Source organism: Dipteris shenzhenensis, chromosome 33 (assembly GCF_047967505.1).
Source record: "Dipteris shenzhenensis isolate YYH24624 ecotype China chromosome 33, Dip_SZ_1.0, whole genome shotgun sequence".
NCBI lineage: Eukaryota > Viridiplantae > Streptophyta > Polypodiopsida > Gleicheniales > Dipteridaceae > Dipteris > Dipteris shenzhenensis.
In genome coordinates, this window is record NC_141628.1 from 27,043,935 (window position 1) to 27,063,629 (window position 19,695).

Below are 19,695 nucleotides of genomic sequence, written 5' to 3' on the forward strand. Positions count from 1 at the left end.
GAGATAAATGAGGCATTCAACAGCCTGAGTGTAGAGTGTGACATCAATTGATTCACCTGCATCATGCATTGTAAGCTTCAGCCCCGGCTCCATGGGAGTAGCTATGGGCTTACAATCCTGCATGTTGAATCTGTCCTAGAGTTTCTGCACATACTTGGATTATTGAGACATAACGATGCCACTTTTCTCTTGAGTGAATTGGATCCCCAAATAAAAGTGTAGCAGCCCCAATTCTGACATGTCAAAAGTGGTCTGCAATTCAGCTTTAAAATCTGCAATATTATCCTCATTTGACCCTGTGAGCAGTTAGTCATCTACATAAAGAATGATGACTAAAATATCCCCCCCATCCTTCTTGATGTAGAGGGTGCTTTCAGTTGGACTATTGTGCAGCCCCTTGCTGGTCAGAAAGGCATGAATTTTGGCATACCATGCACGTGGGGCTTGTTTCAGCCCTTACAAAGCTTTATTCAGCTTGCATACCTGAAGTGCATTTCCTGAAATTTCAAAGCCTGGAGGTTGTTTGACATAAACCTCTTCCAACAAGTCATTAAGGAAAGCTGTTTTAATGTCCAACTGATGAACATTCCATTCAAAATTTGCAGCCATGGCTATAACTGACCGGATGGTTGTCATTCTGGATGTAGGAGCAAAAGTCTCCTCATAGTCTATGCCCTTTTTCTGAGCATATCCTTTTGCAACCAGCCTTGCCTTGTACCGATCAACGGACCCATCTGGCTTTCTTTTGACTTTGAAAACCCACCGTGTACCTATGGCATGTTTACCTGGTGGCAAATCGACAACTTCCCATGTCTGATTTTTCTGAATGGACTGCAATTCATCATGCATGGCATTCATCCAATGCACATTATCCTGTGCTTCTTCAAATGTCTTAGGCTCCTCCTCATCAAGAAGAGTCCCTGCATAAGCTGATTCAACTGAAAGAGCTCCCCCCCCATGCCTTACTGCACTCCGAGTTCTGCCAAGTAATGGAGCATCAATTTTACTCTCCCTGAGACTTTGTAACAGCCAATTTGGAACTGTTTTTGCTGCATGTATATCTGCAATTTCTTGCTGAACAACCTCTTCCACTGCTTGTGGAGGTGGTAAGACATCCTGTGGCTGAATCGGAGCATGTGGAGGTATCTGGAAATTTTGATTTGCATCAGATATATCAGCAGGGGAACCCAAGGCAATGGGTAGTAATCCCTCAAAGACATCATCGGAAGAAGTAGCCAAATCAAATTCAGCTTGAGTGTGAGCTGAATTTTTTGAAAATATAACATCTCTACTGACAATAATCTTGCGTGTAACAGGATTGTAAAGATGGTAGCGCTTGCTCTCTGCACTGTACCCAACAAAAATGCATTTGATTGCCTTATCAGACAACTTATGCCGAAACTCAACGGGCACATGAGCATATGCAAGGCATCCAAAAACACGAAAATGATCCACAGAAGGCTCTCTCCCTTGCCAAAATGATCCACATAAGGCTTTTTTTTTTGGAAAAGTGATATATTCTATTCAAAACGAATCATACAACGGGTGGGAGAGAAAGTACTCTATCCCTAGCCTCAACAATGTGGCAAAAAAGCCATGGTGGTGGTCTAAAATGCCACGACATCCCAAAAGGGGTCAAATGAAAAAATAATGAGCAGTCCCATGTCCTCATGAAGGATAGAAGTCTCCCACGAGCTGCCAAAGAGGTGCCTGTACACCGCTCCCACTGACTCCTGAGAGTGAAGATAATCTCCGCCCAAATGGAAGCAAGAGTGTCAGCCTCCGTGCATAAATGGTCCCCAAGGACAAAAGAGCATCGGGAACACCATAGAGTGATGCTGGAAATCACCTCCCAGGCTGTCCCTGCAGGTGAAGTAGGCATGGAATCCTGAGCAGGTATAGGTAACAAAAGTAAATCATGCGGCTCCATGATGCTGACATCAGTCGGACCCCGTCTCTGGCATTAGTAGAGCCAGGAAAGTATCATATTTTCTTTGGCTCACTATACATAGGGGTATACCAGTGGGTACATGGCTTCAGCAGATGGGTAGACCTTCCTTGTGTATGCGTTGTCAGCTTGCAGAGGAATCTAGTAAGCATTGTTTATGGAGCTGCCCTAGCTCTAGAGTGGTATGGGCAGGTATTTTCGGGTTGTTCTCATATGTTACATCCGAGTCCTTTCTGATGACATGGGGTGCTGCCCTATGGGGGAGAGGGTCTGGAGCCTTTGCTCTCTTTGAGCCAGAGCCAGGAGACCACGGTTTCTTCATGCAGCGTCGCCAGAGACAGAAGGCTTTCTCCCTTGCCAAACTTCAAAGACATCATCGGAAGAAGTAGGCAAATCAAATTCAGCTTGAGTGTGAGCTGAATTTTCTGAAAATACAACATCTCTACTGACAATAATCTTGCGTGTAACAAGATTGTAGAGATGGTAGCCCTTGCTCTCTGCACTGTACCCAACAAAAATGCATTTGATTGCCTTATCAGACAACTTATGCCGAAACTCAACGGGCACATGAGCATATGCAAGGCATCCAAAAACACGAAAATGATCCACAGAAGGCTTTCTCCCTTGCCAAACTTCATAGGGAGTCTTGGTCTTCAAAGCTTTTGTGGGAGCCCAATCCAAAACATAATTGGCACACATGAGACCTTCAAGCCAAAATTTGTGAGGCAATCTTTTGCTTTTTAGCATGCATGTGTCCATCTCCGTAAGAGTACGAATTTTCCTCTCAGGTTTGCCATTTTGCTGAGGGGTTAGCCTCACTGTAAGCTGATGTGCAATGCCCTTGTCTTTCAAAAATGCATCAAAATCTGCAGACAAATACTCCCCTCCTCTATCTGTGCGTAATGTCTGTATCTTGAGTCCTGATTCATTCTCAACCATGGCTGCAAAGTGTTTGAAAACCATAAACACTTCGAATTTGCGTTTCAGCCCATAAACCCAAGTGTAGTTGGAGTAGTCATCTATAAAAGTGACAAAGTAAAGATGACCACCCAATGATGGAGTCCTCATGGGACCACAGACATCAGTATGAATAAGCTGTAATTTTCGAACAGCTTTTACTGATCCATCCTTCTTGAAAGGAAATCTGTGCATTTTACCAAGAATGCACCCTTCACAGGCATGTGGAGGAGGTGTTTCAAGAGGAGGCAATGCATTAACCATAGCATGTTTTTGAAGTGTCATCAAGCTGCCATAATGCATGTGTCCATATCTGGCATGCCATAACTCCGCATTCTGCATAGCAGCAGTAGGAGTGGAAATTGCAAGAGCATGTGCTGGTCTTTTCTCATACATGTCAAGCTGAAAAAGACCATGTAACAAAGTGCCAGACAATCTCAAGGCATTGTCATTTTCTCTGTCATGGACTGCACACTTGTCATCTTGAAAAATGACCTGAAATCCAGCTCTGTTAAGAATGAACACTGAAAGTAGATTTTTTGTGATACCAGGCACATACAAGACATCAGAAATTTTGAATGTTGAGCCATCAATGGCTGTAAGTTCAACTTCTCCTGTACCACGAACTGAATAGGAGGAGTTGTTGGCACATGTGACCTTTTTACCAACGGGAGGTGGATGCAGAGATGTGAAAAGAAACTTCCTGGAAGTGATATGCTTTGAGGCACCGCTATCAAAATACCATGTATTTTGTGTCTCATTGACACTGAAAGCTGATGCATCCTTGGAAGAATCATAACTGCATGTCAGAAAAGCATAAGAGTCATCATTACAAGTGGCTGTAGTATCCGGAGCAGCCAACTGAGAGTCTGAAATGCAAGACAAGAAGGCATAGTCGTGCTCCACAAAGTTGGCTGTAGCTTGCTCATTGTCAGATGCATGAGGAGCTGAATCTGAAACAGCCATACCGGAGCTGTTTTTCTTTTCTTTTGCAAGCCTCTTCTTGCATTCTCCAATGTAGTGACCTGGCTTTTTGCAGTAATGACATATTCCCTTCTCCTTGGGCTTACCTGCATCACCCTTAACCTTTTGAGAAGGCTGTCCTGAACCACTGGAAGGCTGATTTGCTGATGTCTTTGCTTGTCCCTTTACTTTAGGCTTGAATTTTGAAAGCATGGCATGTTCACCTGCTCGTGAAGCCATGTTTTTACTGGTCTGCTCTTCTTGCAACAAAAGTCCTATCAACTCGTGAAAATTGAGAGGATTTGCACCCCCCCTCAATGACAAATTCAGCGAGGTATGAAAGCTGAGATAAGACTCAGGAAGAGAATTCAGAGTAGTGGTACTCATCTCTGAATCAGGAATGATCTCATCAATATTCAGCAATTGCTCTCGTAAATCCTGTAGCTTTGTGAGGTGCACTGACATGGAGTCACCCTCTTCCATATGTGTATGAGACAATTCTCTTTTCAAAAAAGACACCCTGGCATCATTCCGAGCTGCATACATGCTCTCCAAAATATCCCATGCTGCCTTTGAGGTCTTACACGACCGGATATGCGGAATGATGAATCTTTTCACTGAAAGAGAAATACACGACAAAGCTAAAGCATCACGTGAATCCCATCTCTTTTGCTCTGGAGTGGTAGGTATAACTGCACCAATAACTTGTGTTGTAGCTGTACCCTGTGCACGACCTCTGCCTCCTCCTTGCTGGGGAGGGGTATTAGGTGCCACATTTGCTGGCCGGATCTCATCCCCATTTACATAGTCCCACAAATTACGGGAAATCAGAATATTGTGTACCATAAAACTCCAGAGGGAGTAGTTGGTACCATCCAGCTTATCCTCTTGTGAGAGACCACTGAATTGGAAATCATTCTGATTTTGCTGGGCCATGTCTGAGAAAGAAAATACAGTAAATGCAAATCTGAATTCCCTTGCTGGGAATGGAGTTTCCCAAAAAATACAGCCAAACACTGGCTGAAAATGCAACTCAAATCTCTGTAATGTCTCCGTCAGAAATCTGCCAGAGCATCCAATCTCTCCCAAAACCTACCAAAAGTGCTTCCAAACACTTACAGAAAGCTATTGTGAACTGAAACCTGCAAAATTGCTCTCATAACACAAAAGCCCCAATTTGTGGCTTGAAATTGCAAGCAGAAAGGGGCAAATGGTCTAAAAGCCCCAAATGTTGCACAAATTGCACTCTGCCTGCAAAAGCCCCAAATATCACTGCAAAATTGCAGTGTGATTGCAAAAGCTCCAAATTTTTGCAATTCTCTGTAACAAATGCAAAAGCCCCAAATTTGACAAAATTCCCAATACACAAAATGTGTCCAAATCTGCGGACAAAATGGCCTGCAAAGCAAAAATCTACCATTTGATTTACCAACCAATAGCTACCTTGCTGTACGGACGGGTACCCTCCTGTGTATGGGCGTACGGTATAGTGCAGATTTCTGTACGGATGTACGGATCTGGCGGCGAGCTGTACGGACAAGGTGTATGGTTGTACGGTCAACGAACTGTTTGGCGATGTACGGAACTGGTAGCTTGTACGGACGACGACCTTTGCAGTACATAGTACGGACGAGAGCAAGGTTGACGTGGAGTATGGACTGCTCACGGCAGCAGTGTATGGGCGCCGCTTCAGATCTGTAAGTGTGTAGAGATCATGTGCGCAGCAAGGGGCTGTAGCAGTGACTGTGCGTACAGATGGCGCTGTCAGCGCGTGCAGGTACGGACAAGCGTACGGCAGCTGTACGAAACAGTACGGTTGTACGATGAAGGTACGGGCGATGGGAGCTGCACGCTTGGGAGTTGTACGGCGCAGGAAGTACAGTCCGTACAGATTGTACGGAGGACTGTACGGACGACGGGCTTGTACGGACGGGCAGCGAGCTGTTGAGCTTGGAGTAGGGAGCTTGCGAGCAAGAAAGCAGGGAGCAGGGTCAACCTGGCTCTGATACCAAATGTGAGTTGGAGAGTGAGAGCTGAAAGCTATAGTTGCAATAGAAGAGTGTGATACAACTGAAGAGAGGGATAGGTTTTGTCTAAGCGACAAAACCTTATTCTTCACTAATCGTAGTTAGTGAACTAACTGTGGTTAGGGGAAAAAACCTCTAAAATGAGGGAAAAGTGCCCCTAACCTACTTATTACATTACATTGGTCACTGCTAAATTATAACAATAATTCTAACACAGTTATGCCACCAGGTAATCGCCTTTCCTATGAGATGCATTATGCAAGAATACACTTCTATGGCTACAACTGAAAAACACCTTTCGAATTGATTGAACCAGGAAATCAACACTAAGGGGTTTGTTTTATATCATACCATAAGAAGTTGAGCTTCCCAGGGATGACAATTGCGGCTGATGGACCCTCTTGATTTGCTCACTTCCCTGTGGTTAGGATAGGGAAATGAGAAGATGATGATCTCGTTCTTCCTTTGCTTACCGAGCCTCACGCTCGGCTTCTCGGTCAGTACCATCACGTGCTTCCTTTGCTCCTTGGGCTTCATGCTCACGTTCTCCAACTTTGTATACTCGATCCTCCTGCATCACTGGAACCTGTGTAGCTAGAGATACTGTAAGGAGATTTGATACGTCTGTGGATCTTGCCTCCTCCTCTTCCATGCCGGACTGCTGAGCTAATGGTGTCCTTCCGGTGCGGGTTGTCACCATATACCTGCTGGTGATACTAGTCCCACCCAGGTTGAAGGATGGCCCTTGCTGCTGCTTCCAACCGCAGGGAAATTTTTAGGCTCCGACACCAATGTAACAAGCTTGAGGGCTAAGAGTCCTTCACTCAGCTAACTAAGCCCATCCTCGCTGAAGCATGGAAATAGAGATATTGAAATAGGCATGAACTCAGACTTTATGCTAAGCTACTATCTTTCTTCTTCGTGCTTTGGGCTTGGGAAAGTCTAGATATCCTTTCACAACTATGAATCCTCGTTGAAGAGAGCTGAAGCTACGTGATGGGATCCCACTGAAGGGCTATAACTGTAGGGCTGAGGCTAAGCTCACTGTTGCGAGGCGCGAGGCTGAGGCTAACTAGGGTGACCATCTACTATTTCTATGAAGGTCATTCTGCTGAAGGTAAGTCTAGATACGCTGGAGGAACTATGGTTACATAGAAGATGCAAGAATGAGAGAGGACTAGTGGGCTTTATAGGAATAGGGCTGTTGACTGGCCGGCCCTGATCAACTAGTCAATGCAGGTTGGCCTTTTGACTATAAAAGTCAACTCTGTTTTTCAACCTACTTTGTCCTCTTCTGACTTCTATCCTGTTGTGCTGCTGATGCGACAGCATGTGAAAGGAGTATGACATGGGCTGTGGATGCCCATGACATTGCAATAGGACTTTTGTCCATTTTATGCCCCTAATGTGGCAACAAGCAGGTTGCACCACCATCTAATCGGCTCTTCCAATCGCTGACTACTGGTGTATTAGGCATGATTTCAATACGCTAGAGACTTGAGATGATAGGAGGGAAGGAGGAGAGGCGAACATTCTTTGATCTTGCTTCTTGATTTTGAAAAGGTTTTATGATAAGGTGGATTGGGAGTTTCTTGAGGGGGATGGGCTTCCCGCGATAGTGGATAATAGGAGTGTCAACATTCTACTACTCCACCCTTTGTAAGACTAGAATAAATCCAATCGTACAAATTTAGATTTTTTTGTTGTTCTACTCCTCGACACATAGCCAAGTTTGAGCTAGGGGCACCTTGCGGGACACATTTCATATGGCTAGATCAATGAGACAAGGATGTTCCTTGGCCCCTCTACTTTTTCTATTTATTGCAAAACGTACAGCAGTTTGTTAAGAGACAAAGGCATTGGTATTCATGGCATCAGGATGCCCAACTTTGGAGGAGCTTCTTGATGCAAAAGGTAGAGCAATTTGTCAAGAGACAAAGGAATTGGTATTCATGGCATCAGGATGCCCAACTTTGGAGGAGCTTCTCGAAGAATCTTGATGCAAAGTTTGCCAATTTTACGGGGCAGTGTACCTTGACGGAGGGGTAGACAACTTCGAGGCATTTGCTTCATCCATGGAGGTGTTTATGTGTGCCTAGGTCTGTGAAGTGCCATGGGGCTTACTCTTGTGAGTCTGAGCCTCTCTCTCTCAACAATGCCTTTGCATGCATGTCTCAGTAGTCTGCTGCACAGGGCGACACTCCATTTGAACACTCTTGCACTGAGCCTATTGATGTTTCCTCTTCGTCTCTCTTGTCATGGCCCTCTCTCTCTCTCTCTCTCTCTCTCTCTCTCTCTCTCTCTGACCTCTTGTGCGGAGTTCTTCCATCCCCCTTCATGAGGCCTTTGCTACTGTCTCTGGTTGCTACTCGACCCTTTGCTGTCTTGTCTGCTGTCCTCCCTGTCCTGAGAGACACCTCCTTGTCTCTCTTCGTGTAAGATGACTTTGTCTACTTGTGGGGCAAACTGCTGCAACATGCCTCAACTGTCTACAAGCAAAGCATTGGCCCTTGACCAAGACATTTATGCGGTATGATCCCTCCACCATAGATGTTGGGAAGCTCGGTCCGCCACTCTGGTAACATGTAACTACTCGGATGGAAGGAACAAGGGGCAGGTCCAATCTAACCAAGGATCTGTCCCTCTGGACCACATGGCCAGAGCTCCACCATATGTCATGGATGTGTGATAAATACTCTATATGAAGCCTAGGAAAGTATATGTTGGCCACCAGGCCGGCCCCCAAAACTGAGAAGTCTTGTCCCTATACCCACTTGGAAAAAAGCCAATCCCTGTGCACAGGTCAATAGGGATCTGTATAAGAACCTCCTCTAAATGCTCTGGTCTTCCAAACTGAATGCAATATCATCCTTTCCCAAGGGGGAAGACTTTAGAGTAATGCGTGTAGTGGAGCATGCCAAAGCTGCCTAAACATCATTCTTCACCTGGTCAATCTCTCACCAAGCAACGCACCAGTGCCATGACAGAGACTGTTTCTCTCGAATGGAAAAAGGTGGCGGGGGAAATAAGAATACCGAAAAGCCAACTGGCTGGGTGGGGTTGAGTGACTGAGATGGAGTCCTCGGGCTGATGTAGAGTTGAGGTTTCTACTTGTATGTTAGACATTATAAAGGCTTTTAACTATCTTTAAGCTGAAAGATCAGACATTATAAAGGCTTTTAAATATCTTTAAGCTGAAAGATAGTATGGATGACTCGTAGCTCGCACTATGGCTGTGTATTTTTTTAATTTCTCATATTGAACGTACGAAAGTGGAGAAAGTGTGGAACGTGGTAAGGCTTGTGCTTACTTCAAAAGTTGTGTGCAGGTTGTATGGCAGAATGTGCGATCTCAATATGGCCAATATGAAGACCTACTTTTTGGGAAGCTCAAAGGTATTGATAGTTCTCACGATAAGATATTCCAAGGTGTCTCATCTGTGATTTTTCGATTAGGCTTTTCTTAAGAGCTAGCCTTCATCATGATTGAGTCTGCTCTTCACATCTGGCATTCCAATACAAAGACCTGTGATTATAGGCATACATGTGAGAGCATATCTACAGTTGATGGTTATTCAAGGCGTCTTAGGTTTGAATAATATTGCCCATGCCTCACTGTTGTTTGCTCTCCCTCCTTTCATACACATCTGCTTTACCAAGCTCTCCCTACCACTGTCTGGCCCCTCCGTCGCTCGTTGCTCTTTGGATACAATTCAAGGAGACATAGAAAGTAAGAGGCTGCAAGTTCTGGGTGACTAGTTTCCTTCTTATATGCTAATTGTTGCTGTAATAGAGTAGTATGTGAGCTTCATCCTCTGCCAATGCACGTGTGCATAGCTTTTATGTCCTCTCTTTTCGGCATTTTGCGTATTTATTTTATTTCCATGTTTCTTCTGCTAGGGCAAGTCCGCATGCTTGGCAGCTATACAAAACAAGTAGTTGTTCCAAATTAGTGAATAAGAACTCAGATTTTCCAATTCCATACATGTGTCTTATGCATTTTAAAGAGTGCTTTTTGTCCTCCCAAGTCTTTTACTCTCCACACAAGCATTTGTAGCTGTCTATCTATCCGTCTTTTGAAAAACTAAATCCCCGTTCCTACAATCATCACTTTTGGTCTTGACTAGGTTCACCTCCATCTTATGAATCTTGCAGGTTTTAGTGAGTGCATCGAGGTGGATCTAGTGGGTGCATCCAGGTGTCTTTGGAGATTAGATTTGTCCCTTGCTACTAACACCGCATCATCATGTACATATAGTAGCAGAACAAGGACATACCCATATATTTCGACGCTTTTTTCTCTTCATCTCCTTATCTAATTTCAAACTGATCTACAAATATCCCAAACAAGGTTTGGGAGACTGGGCAGCCTTGTTTCTCCCTGATGTTAGCAAAGGTTTCTTTTAAGTTTTTCTTCTCCTTTTGAGCCGTCTACAATGCATCTTGCTAGCTCAGCCAAAAGCTTTTCCTATAATCGTAAAGCTGCCTCTTTTATTTCCTTTGTGACATTCTAAGCTACTACTCTATCCCATAGCTTTGTCTTGGCACTGTGTCAAAATGCTTGTGAGTCACAGCATGTGCCAGTGCTGTTGGTGGCTGAATGAGTAAACCCTTCAGTCTTTCTAAAGTTGCAGATATTTGGCTATTTGTGCTAGTGGGCCCATGACAAAAGTTTGTGCGCGTGCATGCACACTCAAAATTTAAAAGAAACGAGCTCATATCCTGGTAAATTCCCATGATTTTCTGCTCTAATGCCACTTTCTCTCTCTTCTTTCTTTCTCTACAGCAGATTTCTCTCTCTGTTGTCTCCGAACTCTTGCTTGCCCTAGAGCCGGCTGTCCATAAGCCTCTGTGGGGCTGTTGATCCCCCTCTGTAGTACTGATCCATAAATCTTGGCCAAAGTGTGGTCAATCATTGGAGTGCGGTAGTTCCCAGTCCCATGCGTTGTGTATTTTTGGTACAATGGTGGTAGTGCTCCAAGCAGATGGGAAGCCGTGGTATACAACATTGTTGAACATCCGTGCCACAACCGGAGCCAGGTTCTCTTGCCCATGTGCGAAATGCTAGGTCCATAGTCCCTCATGATCCTATGCTCTCTTGTTATGGAGCCGACGGAGTGCAGCCCGTATTTTCTGTGTAGTGAACAAATGACGAGTAGTGGGCCTGGGCATAGAGGGCATATCAAGTGGTGCCTATATCGGGACGTCATAGAGAGAGCATGCATATGCGTGCCAAACATTTGGATCTATAGGCGGCTTCCCCTAGGATAGAAACCCCCACCCAATGGTAGCATCTCCCTCTTGAAATGATTTGGTTGCCTCATCCATCCTGTGTGCAAGGAAAGGCCCCCTCTTACGCTGTGCCAATTGTCGTGAGATCTGTTGTACCTTAGGTGACGTCAGATGGCCTAAGGCTCGCTCATGTCTCAGGTTAGCTCTCATGTCTTTGCACTCGTAGGGTGAGGCATCTTCCGTGTTGGGACATGTGCGGATCGAGTTGTGGAGAGAGAGAGAGAGAGAGAGAGAGAGAGAGAGAGAGAGAGAGAGAGAGAGTTTATTAAAGTCTTCAGAAGACCGATGGGTCTATGAGACTGTGAAAAACCTGATACAATGAGTTGTGGTAGTGGAGCTACTAAACGAGCATCCACACCAATGCATAATGCAAAAAAATGCAAAATGGCAGTACTAAGTCCTAAGTACAACATAGTCATCTCCCGACTATATGTATCAATCTCAGCATCATCGTCGGCATCATCATAACCATCATCATCATCATTGCCAGCAGCAGGACATCATGATGAATGGGGCTGTGGAAGTGGAGGCATGAGGTCAACAATAGAATGCTGTTGCCCCCTCAAGGATGCACTCTTGGTACGTCTCCTGGTCGTAGCTCTGCGTCTAACCAAGGCCACTGTGACCCCTGTCGGTCGGGCTCCAACCCTAAACAAGGAGGGAATGTCCCCAAGTATGATCTGTGAGTCAACTCTCTGTCTGAGATGTCGGGTCACAGGCTCCGAGTCATGGTCATGTCGAGGTCTCGCCTCGTGGGGGTCTATGTGATTTGGCTGAAAGAACTCCGTGATAGAGCTCTGAGAAGCATGAGTCGAGGGAGAAGTCTGCTCTTGTCTCTGTGATCGGAGTATCCTATTGCGGTGTTTGAGCACCTCATGAATGAAACCAGCCAAACATCGCTGGTTTGGGTAGGAGAGGAAACGGGCCAACATCCCATAACTATCTCTGAAGAGGCAGTAGAAACGCCCTCGGATCTCATAGTAAATAGGGCACCTAAAGATGAAATGCTCCTCTGTCTCAACCCCTCCTGCATGTCACACAGTGTGCATATGCGCCTCTCCTTGGGTAAGCGCTCTGCTTTGCTGCTTTCGATACAAAGTCTGTGTGAAGAGACTCAGAACTGCCCAAGGGAGATCCTCAGCGAGTGGGGTGGGTGAATCTGTGTGTATCCTGGCGGATCAATGAAACCCTTCGCTGTGATATGTAAGAAGTGATCTCTGTAGAAGCCCAGCTTCACTGGGAGATCACTTCGGCCCAACCAAGTCCGGAATGTGTGTAGCTATAGTAGATCCTCACGGATAACCGGGTTGACCTCGTGTGATAGGAGGGGAGAGAGAGGAGCATCCTTACTGTACTGAAAAGGAGGTAGTCTGTCTATGTGGAGCTCCCGCAAACCATCTCTCTGTACGTGCATACTAGCATCTCTGATCTCCCCTTGCTGCAAGTGCCATAGAAGAGGAAAGTGCTAGCCATGGTATCCTGCTACGCCCAGATGTGTAATCCCCATACTCCCTGACTCGGTACAGATATGTAATGACCTGAAATGCAGCATCTAGTTGTAATGGGGGCGACCCAAACTCCGCGCGAATGATGTGGTGAGGGACAAATGGCTTACCACGGATCATCCATGATAACATGAGAACCCGTAGCCGCTCCACCTTGGCCGAGTCTGTGTCCGACAAGTCTGGCCCCTAGCATGGACTGCGATACATCCCTGACAGGCGGGGACCAAGGAGTTAAAAAGCAACCCTTTGGTCCGTGGATCTTGAAAGTGAGAGCGGAAGCACTGTCTCTCTAGTCTAGCCAATGAGGCATATCCTCTGCTCAGGCGTGCCTACATCGCGAGTCTCATGGTGAAGATGGATCCGGAAAAGAGGACTCCCATATAAGTGTATGATGAAACTACCTCAAGAGGGGACCCATCAAATGCGAAATGCTCATCGCGCATGACGACTCGAGATGTATTGAAGATCATAACCTTGGTTTTACCCAAGTTGACCTTCAAATCATGAGACTCACAAAAGGACTGAAGTGCGTCAAGGTGTGTCTAGAGCCCCTCTGCTGAGGAGGTCAAGAGAGCCACGTCATCTGCGTAAAGTAATATCCGGATCAGCGTGCCCGCGAGAGATTAGCCTACCCCACCCTGTGCCTGCATCATTGTCTCGAGCTCGTCAATGTAGAGGCCAAACAAGGTACGTGATAATGGTGCCCTTGTTTGATCCCGATAGTGCTCATGATCTCGTCTGTCCATCCAGATCTTGTCCGGACTCTGCTTGAAACTCGCTCATAAAGTGCCATGATAGCCCAAATGATCTCCTGGTCGTAACCGAAGTCCTGTAGGCGTCGTATGAGGTGGGCTTTCAGAACAGTGTCAAATGCCTTGCGGAAGTCCACAAAGCAACAGTAAACCCTCTGCTTCCGTGCCCTTGCCTCCTCGATGATACATCTGAGCGCAAGAATGTGGTCCATGGTCCCATGATCGTGCCTGAAACCGGCCTGTCCTGCTGCTCTGAGTCCTTGATACTACGCAAATCTGCTGACCTCAGAATCAAGTATTGATGCATAAATCTTGGACATGACATGTCCAATCATAATGGTCCTGTAGTTCTCTGGGTTCATGGGATCCCCTGCCTTGTGGATGGGTGAGATAGTGTTGATGGTCCATGTGCATGGAAACCCCAAGCAAACGGCTTCATTAAATAGCTTGGCTAAGATCGGGGCTAGGAGGTTAATCCCATATGCAATGAACTTAGTGCATAGTCCCTCATGATCCTTTGCTCGGCGATTATGTAGTTTCATTACGGCATCCTTTACTCCTCCCTAGTGAAGAGGGTGCAGGATGTGGGGCGTGGCATATGTGATAGGTTAGGGGTTGGCTGATTTGGGATATCATAGAGCGTGCGTGCATAATCAGACCAAACCTGAGTGTCAATGAGTGGTGGGGGGGGCCGTCCCTCTAGAAATCTCCGCTGGAAGTCCTTAGAGTTATTACTGAACAGAATGTTCAGTAGCTCCTCCTCGTTTTGACGCACGAAGTCAAGTTTCTTCCTGCGTATCAGATGATGGTACTCGCGTAGCGTCTCTAGAGAGAGAGAGAGAGAGAGAGAGAGAGAGAGAGAGAGAGAGAGAGCATTATCAATGTTGAAAAGGCATCTAATTTGCAAAATTACAACCAGTTCACATGATCTACAAGTGGAGAGAGGTAGGTTGGAAGACCTAGGATGCCCAGAGGAGAAAGGACCTACAAAATCCACCCCAGGGGGGAGGTGGAAAATGAGCAACATTTACTCTTGAGATGTAGAGCATACGCACACATCAGAGAAGGTTATGGGGACAAAATAAATAGTTTTTAAAAATTGCTAGAGCAGTCAGCCAAAAAGCTAGGAAACTACTTAAAAGAGGTTTTGGAACACCTCGAAAAGGTACTAGGGCTAGCAAACAAACTAGCCCAACAAGTGCTCGCCATGTAGCAAGTTGGTAATATTTTCTTTCATTGAAGAGTCTCATAGCTCCTAAAGGGTCTAATGCGGACTTAAATATACTCATACCTTGTATAACATAATCGTACATACAAATGTCTAGGTTGACGATGTAGTGTTGATCTCAAAGACAACAAAAGGATTACAGAATGCATCCACGCTCTACAAGCCTTTTTTGAGAGCCCGGACGTGACGGTTAACATAGCTAAAACCAAAGTTGTGATCTTCAATACCAATGAAGCTTAGCTTCAGCACGATTCAATCACCTTTGTAGGTGAATTGCTTGAGATAGGTGTGCTTGTTTATCACTAGCAATGATATAGCAAGAACGTTTCCAGGCTCACTTCTAGTACGTCAATACAGAGGACTTGTATTTACTTGACTAGTCCGACAAGAAGCCCTGTATGGAGGATGAGCTTTTGGATGATAGACCTTAGAGAGGATGAACGGACGGACTTCACGTGGATGACACTCTCTTGCATGATCTGAGGACTAGGTGCACTCCACATGACATCGAACTTGTAGAGTTTGCAGCGAGACATTTGTACATGGATGTCTCGTTTCAAATCATTACACATTAAAATGGAGCTAGACAGCATGCCCTAATAGATGACAATAGACAAAAGTTACTAGAGCTCTTTCATCATATGAGGGAGATAAACAATGCTACCACATGAGTAGTGTTAGTACGTTCCGTTCACATGGCATATATGTTAATCACATGGCATACGTTAATCAGAGAAACCAAAGGACCGTGGGTGACCTTTATGATAGGCCTCTAACACACAAACATACACCGAACACTAGAAAAAGACTTGTAACTCATCATCAACACACCGTGCAGCAATCATGACTTCTACAACCCACACTTCTGCAACCAAGAACAATGATCAAGGAAGCTCTTATACACAAGGGGTGCAAAGTAGAAGCACCACCCTTCTTCCAATCCCAAGATACTGACAACTGCCCCTCAAAAACATCAACTTTTCTACACCTTTCACACCAAAAACAAGTTCCATATCGTATTTTCAGTTCCGACCCTTTCTTCTGCCGATTTAGACCGACTTCTCCTAGAAGTTGTAGATCTCGATTGCAGCTTTGCAATGATAACAAATACTCCTAAATTCGAGTTACGGATGAAAATTTATCGCAAAAATAGTGACTGTTGCTTTTTCTTTTGGGAGGTGCGACTACTTTTTTTATCTACATGCTCTTTACCCACACCTCCACTAGTCTATCTACCACTAGTTCCACAATCAACAATCAGTTTCTATCTTCAAAATTGGAGTCCGCCATCATTTTTCTCACCCCTCAGCTGTGGACAGAGTCTCCTTTTTCTTTGCCTTGTTATCGTTCTGGATAAGAAGGAAATTAACCCTTCCTTTTGTACCAGTCACTATTTGAGTCTCTTTTTCTTGTGTCTTCAAAGTTTATAGTCCATGTTTCAATCTCTCCAATATGCATGCCATCTTCAAATCCGATGCTTCAATCTATTTCTTAAAGCCCCAATCAAGAACCTCCCTATTGTATGTGGTTTGTTTCAATCTCTCCAATATGCATGCCATCTTCAAATCCGATGCTTCAATCGATTTCTTAAAGCCCCAATCAAGAACCTCCCTATTGTATGTGGTTTGTGCATACACGTCTCTATTTGAAAACTCTCCATAAGATGCATCATGCATTGAGTCATGTGGCAAAACATCACCTGCTACCTTTATGGTTATCCAAGATTCCTTCATCGCACATGATCTAGACAGATATATCTTTGTCAAAGGCATCCAACTCACAGGCTTGCACTTGCAGTACATCCATTGCATCAAGAGGCATATCCCTACGAGAATCTTCGACTCTCTTCTCCTGCATTGGAGTTGCTACAAGAGGCTCTGCCACATCATATTGACTCGTCCCAAAGAAGGATAAGGAAAGGTAGAAAGAGAAGCGAAATGGTTGTTTCTGTCAAACACATCAGCATCATCGAGTAAGAAGCCTCACTATTCTCTTGCTCTTCATTATCATCCTCATCATCCTCACAGGTTGTTTGCACTGGCACTACCTCTTCATCAATATGGGGTTGATACGGCTCATGCCCATCCTCTTGTCTACCTTTAGCTTGTGTGCAAATGGCTTCTTGTAACTTGGCCATCATTGTCTCTGTCTCATGGACTAGTTGCATAAATGAATCCCAAGCATCCACCTCTTCATCATGCTGAGCATCTACCACCTTCAAACGATCGTCTTTCTAGTTGGAAATATAAATCATCTGTTTCTCTTCTTCAGCATAAAAACCCGCCTCATTTTCAACATGCATGCACAGTTCTTTTTCAAGAGGTCCCGGATCCTCTTCTAATCACCCCCTTCAAGCATCTTTAGCTCCACTTCATTCGCCTCTGCTAAATATGATTCTGCATCTATAATATGAGAGTTCAAAGTGTCATCAAGCACTCCTTCACCACCTTCTATAAATGAATCTGTAGCACCTATCATTGGCGGTGGAAAAAAGCATATCATTGGTCTCCTCTGATTTCATTACATCGTATCCACTTGCATTGTTGACATTGATACATCGGAAAGAAATCCACTGCTTGGTGTATAAGGCAACATAGACACATCCAAAGCAGGCTTTACGAGCTTTGATGCATAAGACCACTTCCCTTGTAAACTTGAAAAAATCCAAGTGATGCATTTTCCACTGCTTGGCACGTGCAATTTCAATAGCTTCATCAAACCGACGAGGATTCTTCAATTCCACCTTCAACTTGAGATCTAACATGAGTCCAGCAACGAATGTCCTAACATGAGTCCAGCAACGAATGTCTCGGGTGGGACTTCAAGATGCAAAGAAGCCTTCCATTCCTGCCACAGCTCAGCAAAGCGGTTTGGGTATTGGTCCACTTCCTGATTGGGTGCTTGCTAGTGGTTACACAACTCGTTCCAGATCCTTTTCATATGCATATTGAACTAAAAGCGCAGCTCTTACCTCCTAATATTCAACGTCCCAATTTTGGGTTACCGAAACACCTTGAACAAATCTCTAAAACCATATCCTTGCTTAGCCTAGGATCTGCTAAAGAACTCCGGGTCTATCTTTGCCTTTTAGCAACACTTTGAAGTCTTCGATGAATTGAGAAGGATTCTCAATAGGCAATCTAAGAAACTTGGAAAAATCTTGGGCCATCTCGCTCTTACAACAACAGCTACATATGTGACGTGAGTATTTCTCCCTAATCACCAGAAATTCTTGAGGAAACTCCTCATTGGAAGCTCCAAAACAGGGATGAGAGAAACCAGAGGACCGTGGATGACCTTTATCATAGGCCTCTAACACATAAACATACACCGAACATTAGAACATACATTGAAGACGAGAAAAGAATCGGCAACTCATATATTTCATCAACACACCTTGCAACAGTCTTGACTTCTACAACCAACACTTCTGCAATCCAGAACAGCGATCAAGGAGGCTCTCATACACAAGGAAGACTCCAATATGGCGCAAAGTAGGAGGCTCTCATACACAAGGAAGACTCCAATGGCGCAAAGTAGGAGACTCTCTCTTTCGCAATTTAGACCCCGACTTCTTCTAGAAAGTCGTAGATCTCGTTCTTAGCAATAAAAACTCCTAAACCTGAGTTACGGATCAAAAGTCATTGCAAAAATACTGATAGGTGCTTTTTTAATCTACATGCTCTTTACCCACTGCTCCACTGGTCTATCTACCACCAGTTACACAATCAACAATCAATTTCTATCTTCATGCAAATAAACATCTAGTCCTAGCATGCAAAACATGTGTGAAAGAAGAGGGAGCAGAATGCAAGAGTGAGCAAAACGTCTGAATAGATGAGTAGTGAAGATACAAGAGAGTGTGAGGTTTTGTCTAAGTGACATCCACTAACCGTAGTTAGGGATCTAACTGTGGTTAGGGGAAAAAACCTCAATGAGGGAAAAGTGCCCCTAACCTACTTATTACATTACATTGGCCACTGCCTAGAATATACCAATAATTCTAACACCCCCTGCAGTGCCAATGTGGTGTACAAGGTAGTGATCAATCACCAAAAGGAGATAAGTTCAGGGCATTGCGAAATGCCTCAAACTTCTCACGTGGAAGTGCTTTGGTGAAGATGTTTGCAGCATTGTCATGTGTTGACGCATAGATCATACTTGTCTGCCCTGCATGCAACTTCTCTCAGACATAAACCTCAATGTGCTTCGTGCGAGCATGGAACACATGATTCTTTGCCATTGCTATAGCACTCTGACTATCAGTGAGAATTGGAGAAGGACCCTCCAACAAGAGATGAAGATAAGCAAACAAACGACACAGCCAAACACATTCAACTGTCGCTGTGAAAGCTGGCCTGTACTCAGCTTCACATGAGGAAGTAGCCACTGTAGATTGTTTCCTGCTTAGCCAAGAAATGCAAGCTTTGCCCAAAAAGAAACAATAACCACTAGTGGACTGCCTGGTATCATAGTCTCCAGCCCAATCTGAATCATTGTAAGCATGCATCTGCAAGTCAACCCCCCGGGAAACATCAAGCCATAAGACTTTGTGCCTTGCAAATAACGAAAGATGCATTTTACAGCTTGCCAATGTGTTGTCTTTGGGTTGTGCGTATACCTACTCACCTGAGATACTGCAAACTGAATATCGGGCCTTGTATTGCACAAATAAATGAGGCATCCAACAGCGTGGCTGTAATTCGGAACTGTTTTGGCTGCATGTATCTCTTGAATATCTTGCCTGACAACTTTATCCACACCTTGTGGAGGAACAAAATCAGCATGTGGCTGAATCGGGGCATGCGGATCAAGAGGAGGTTGCTGTAAATTCCGATTTTCAGCATGAGCCTCAGGTGGGGAACCAAAAGCTATAGGAAGCATCCCCTCAAAAACATCATCTGAAGAAGCTGGAATAGTAAATTCAGCATGTGTATGTGCTGAATTCTATGAATAAATAACATCTCTACTCACAAAAATCTTGCGAGAAGCAAGATTGTAGAGACTATAGCCTTTGCTTTGTG

The 19,695-nt window shown here is 44.7% G+C and overlaps 1 protein-coding gene across 2 annotated transcripts in view; it reads left to right on the forward strand.

Moving 5' to 3' along the window:
* LOC147879903 (RGS1-HXK1-interacting protein 1-like) overlaps positions 1-19,695 on the forward strand; it is a 98,876-nt gene that overhangs the window by 52,446 nt on the left and 26,735 nt on the right. For both annotated transcript variants that reach the window (XM_087371862.1, XM_087371861.1), the window contains exon 2: positions 9,224-9,290. In XM_087371862.1, coding sequence (XP_087227988.1) covers positions 9,224-9,290 — 67 coding nt within the window. The remainder of the gene's footprint in view (positions 1-9,223; positions 9,291-19,695) is intronic.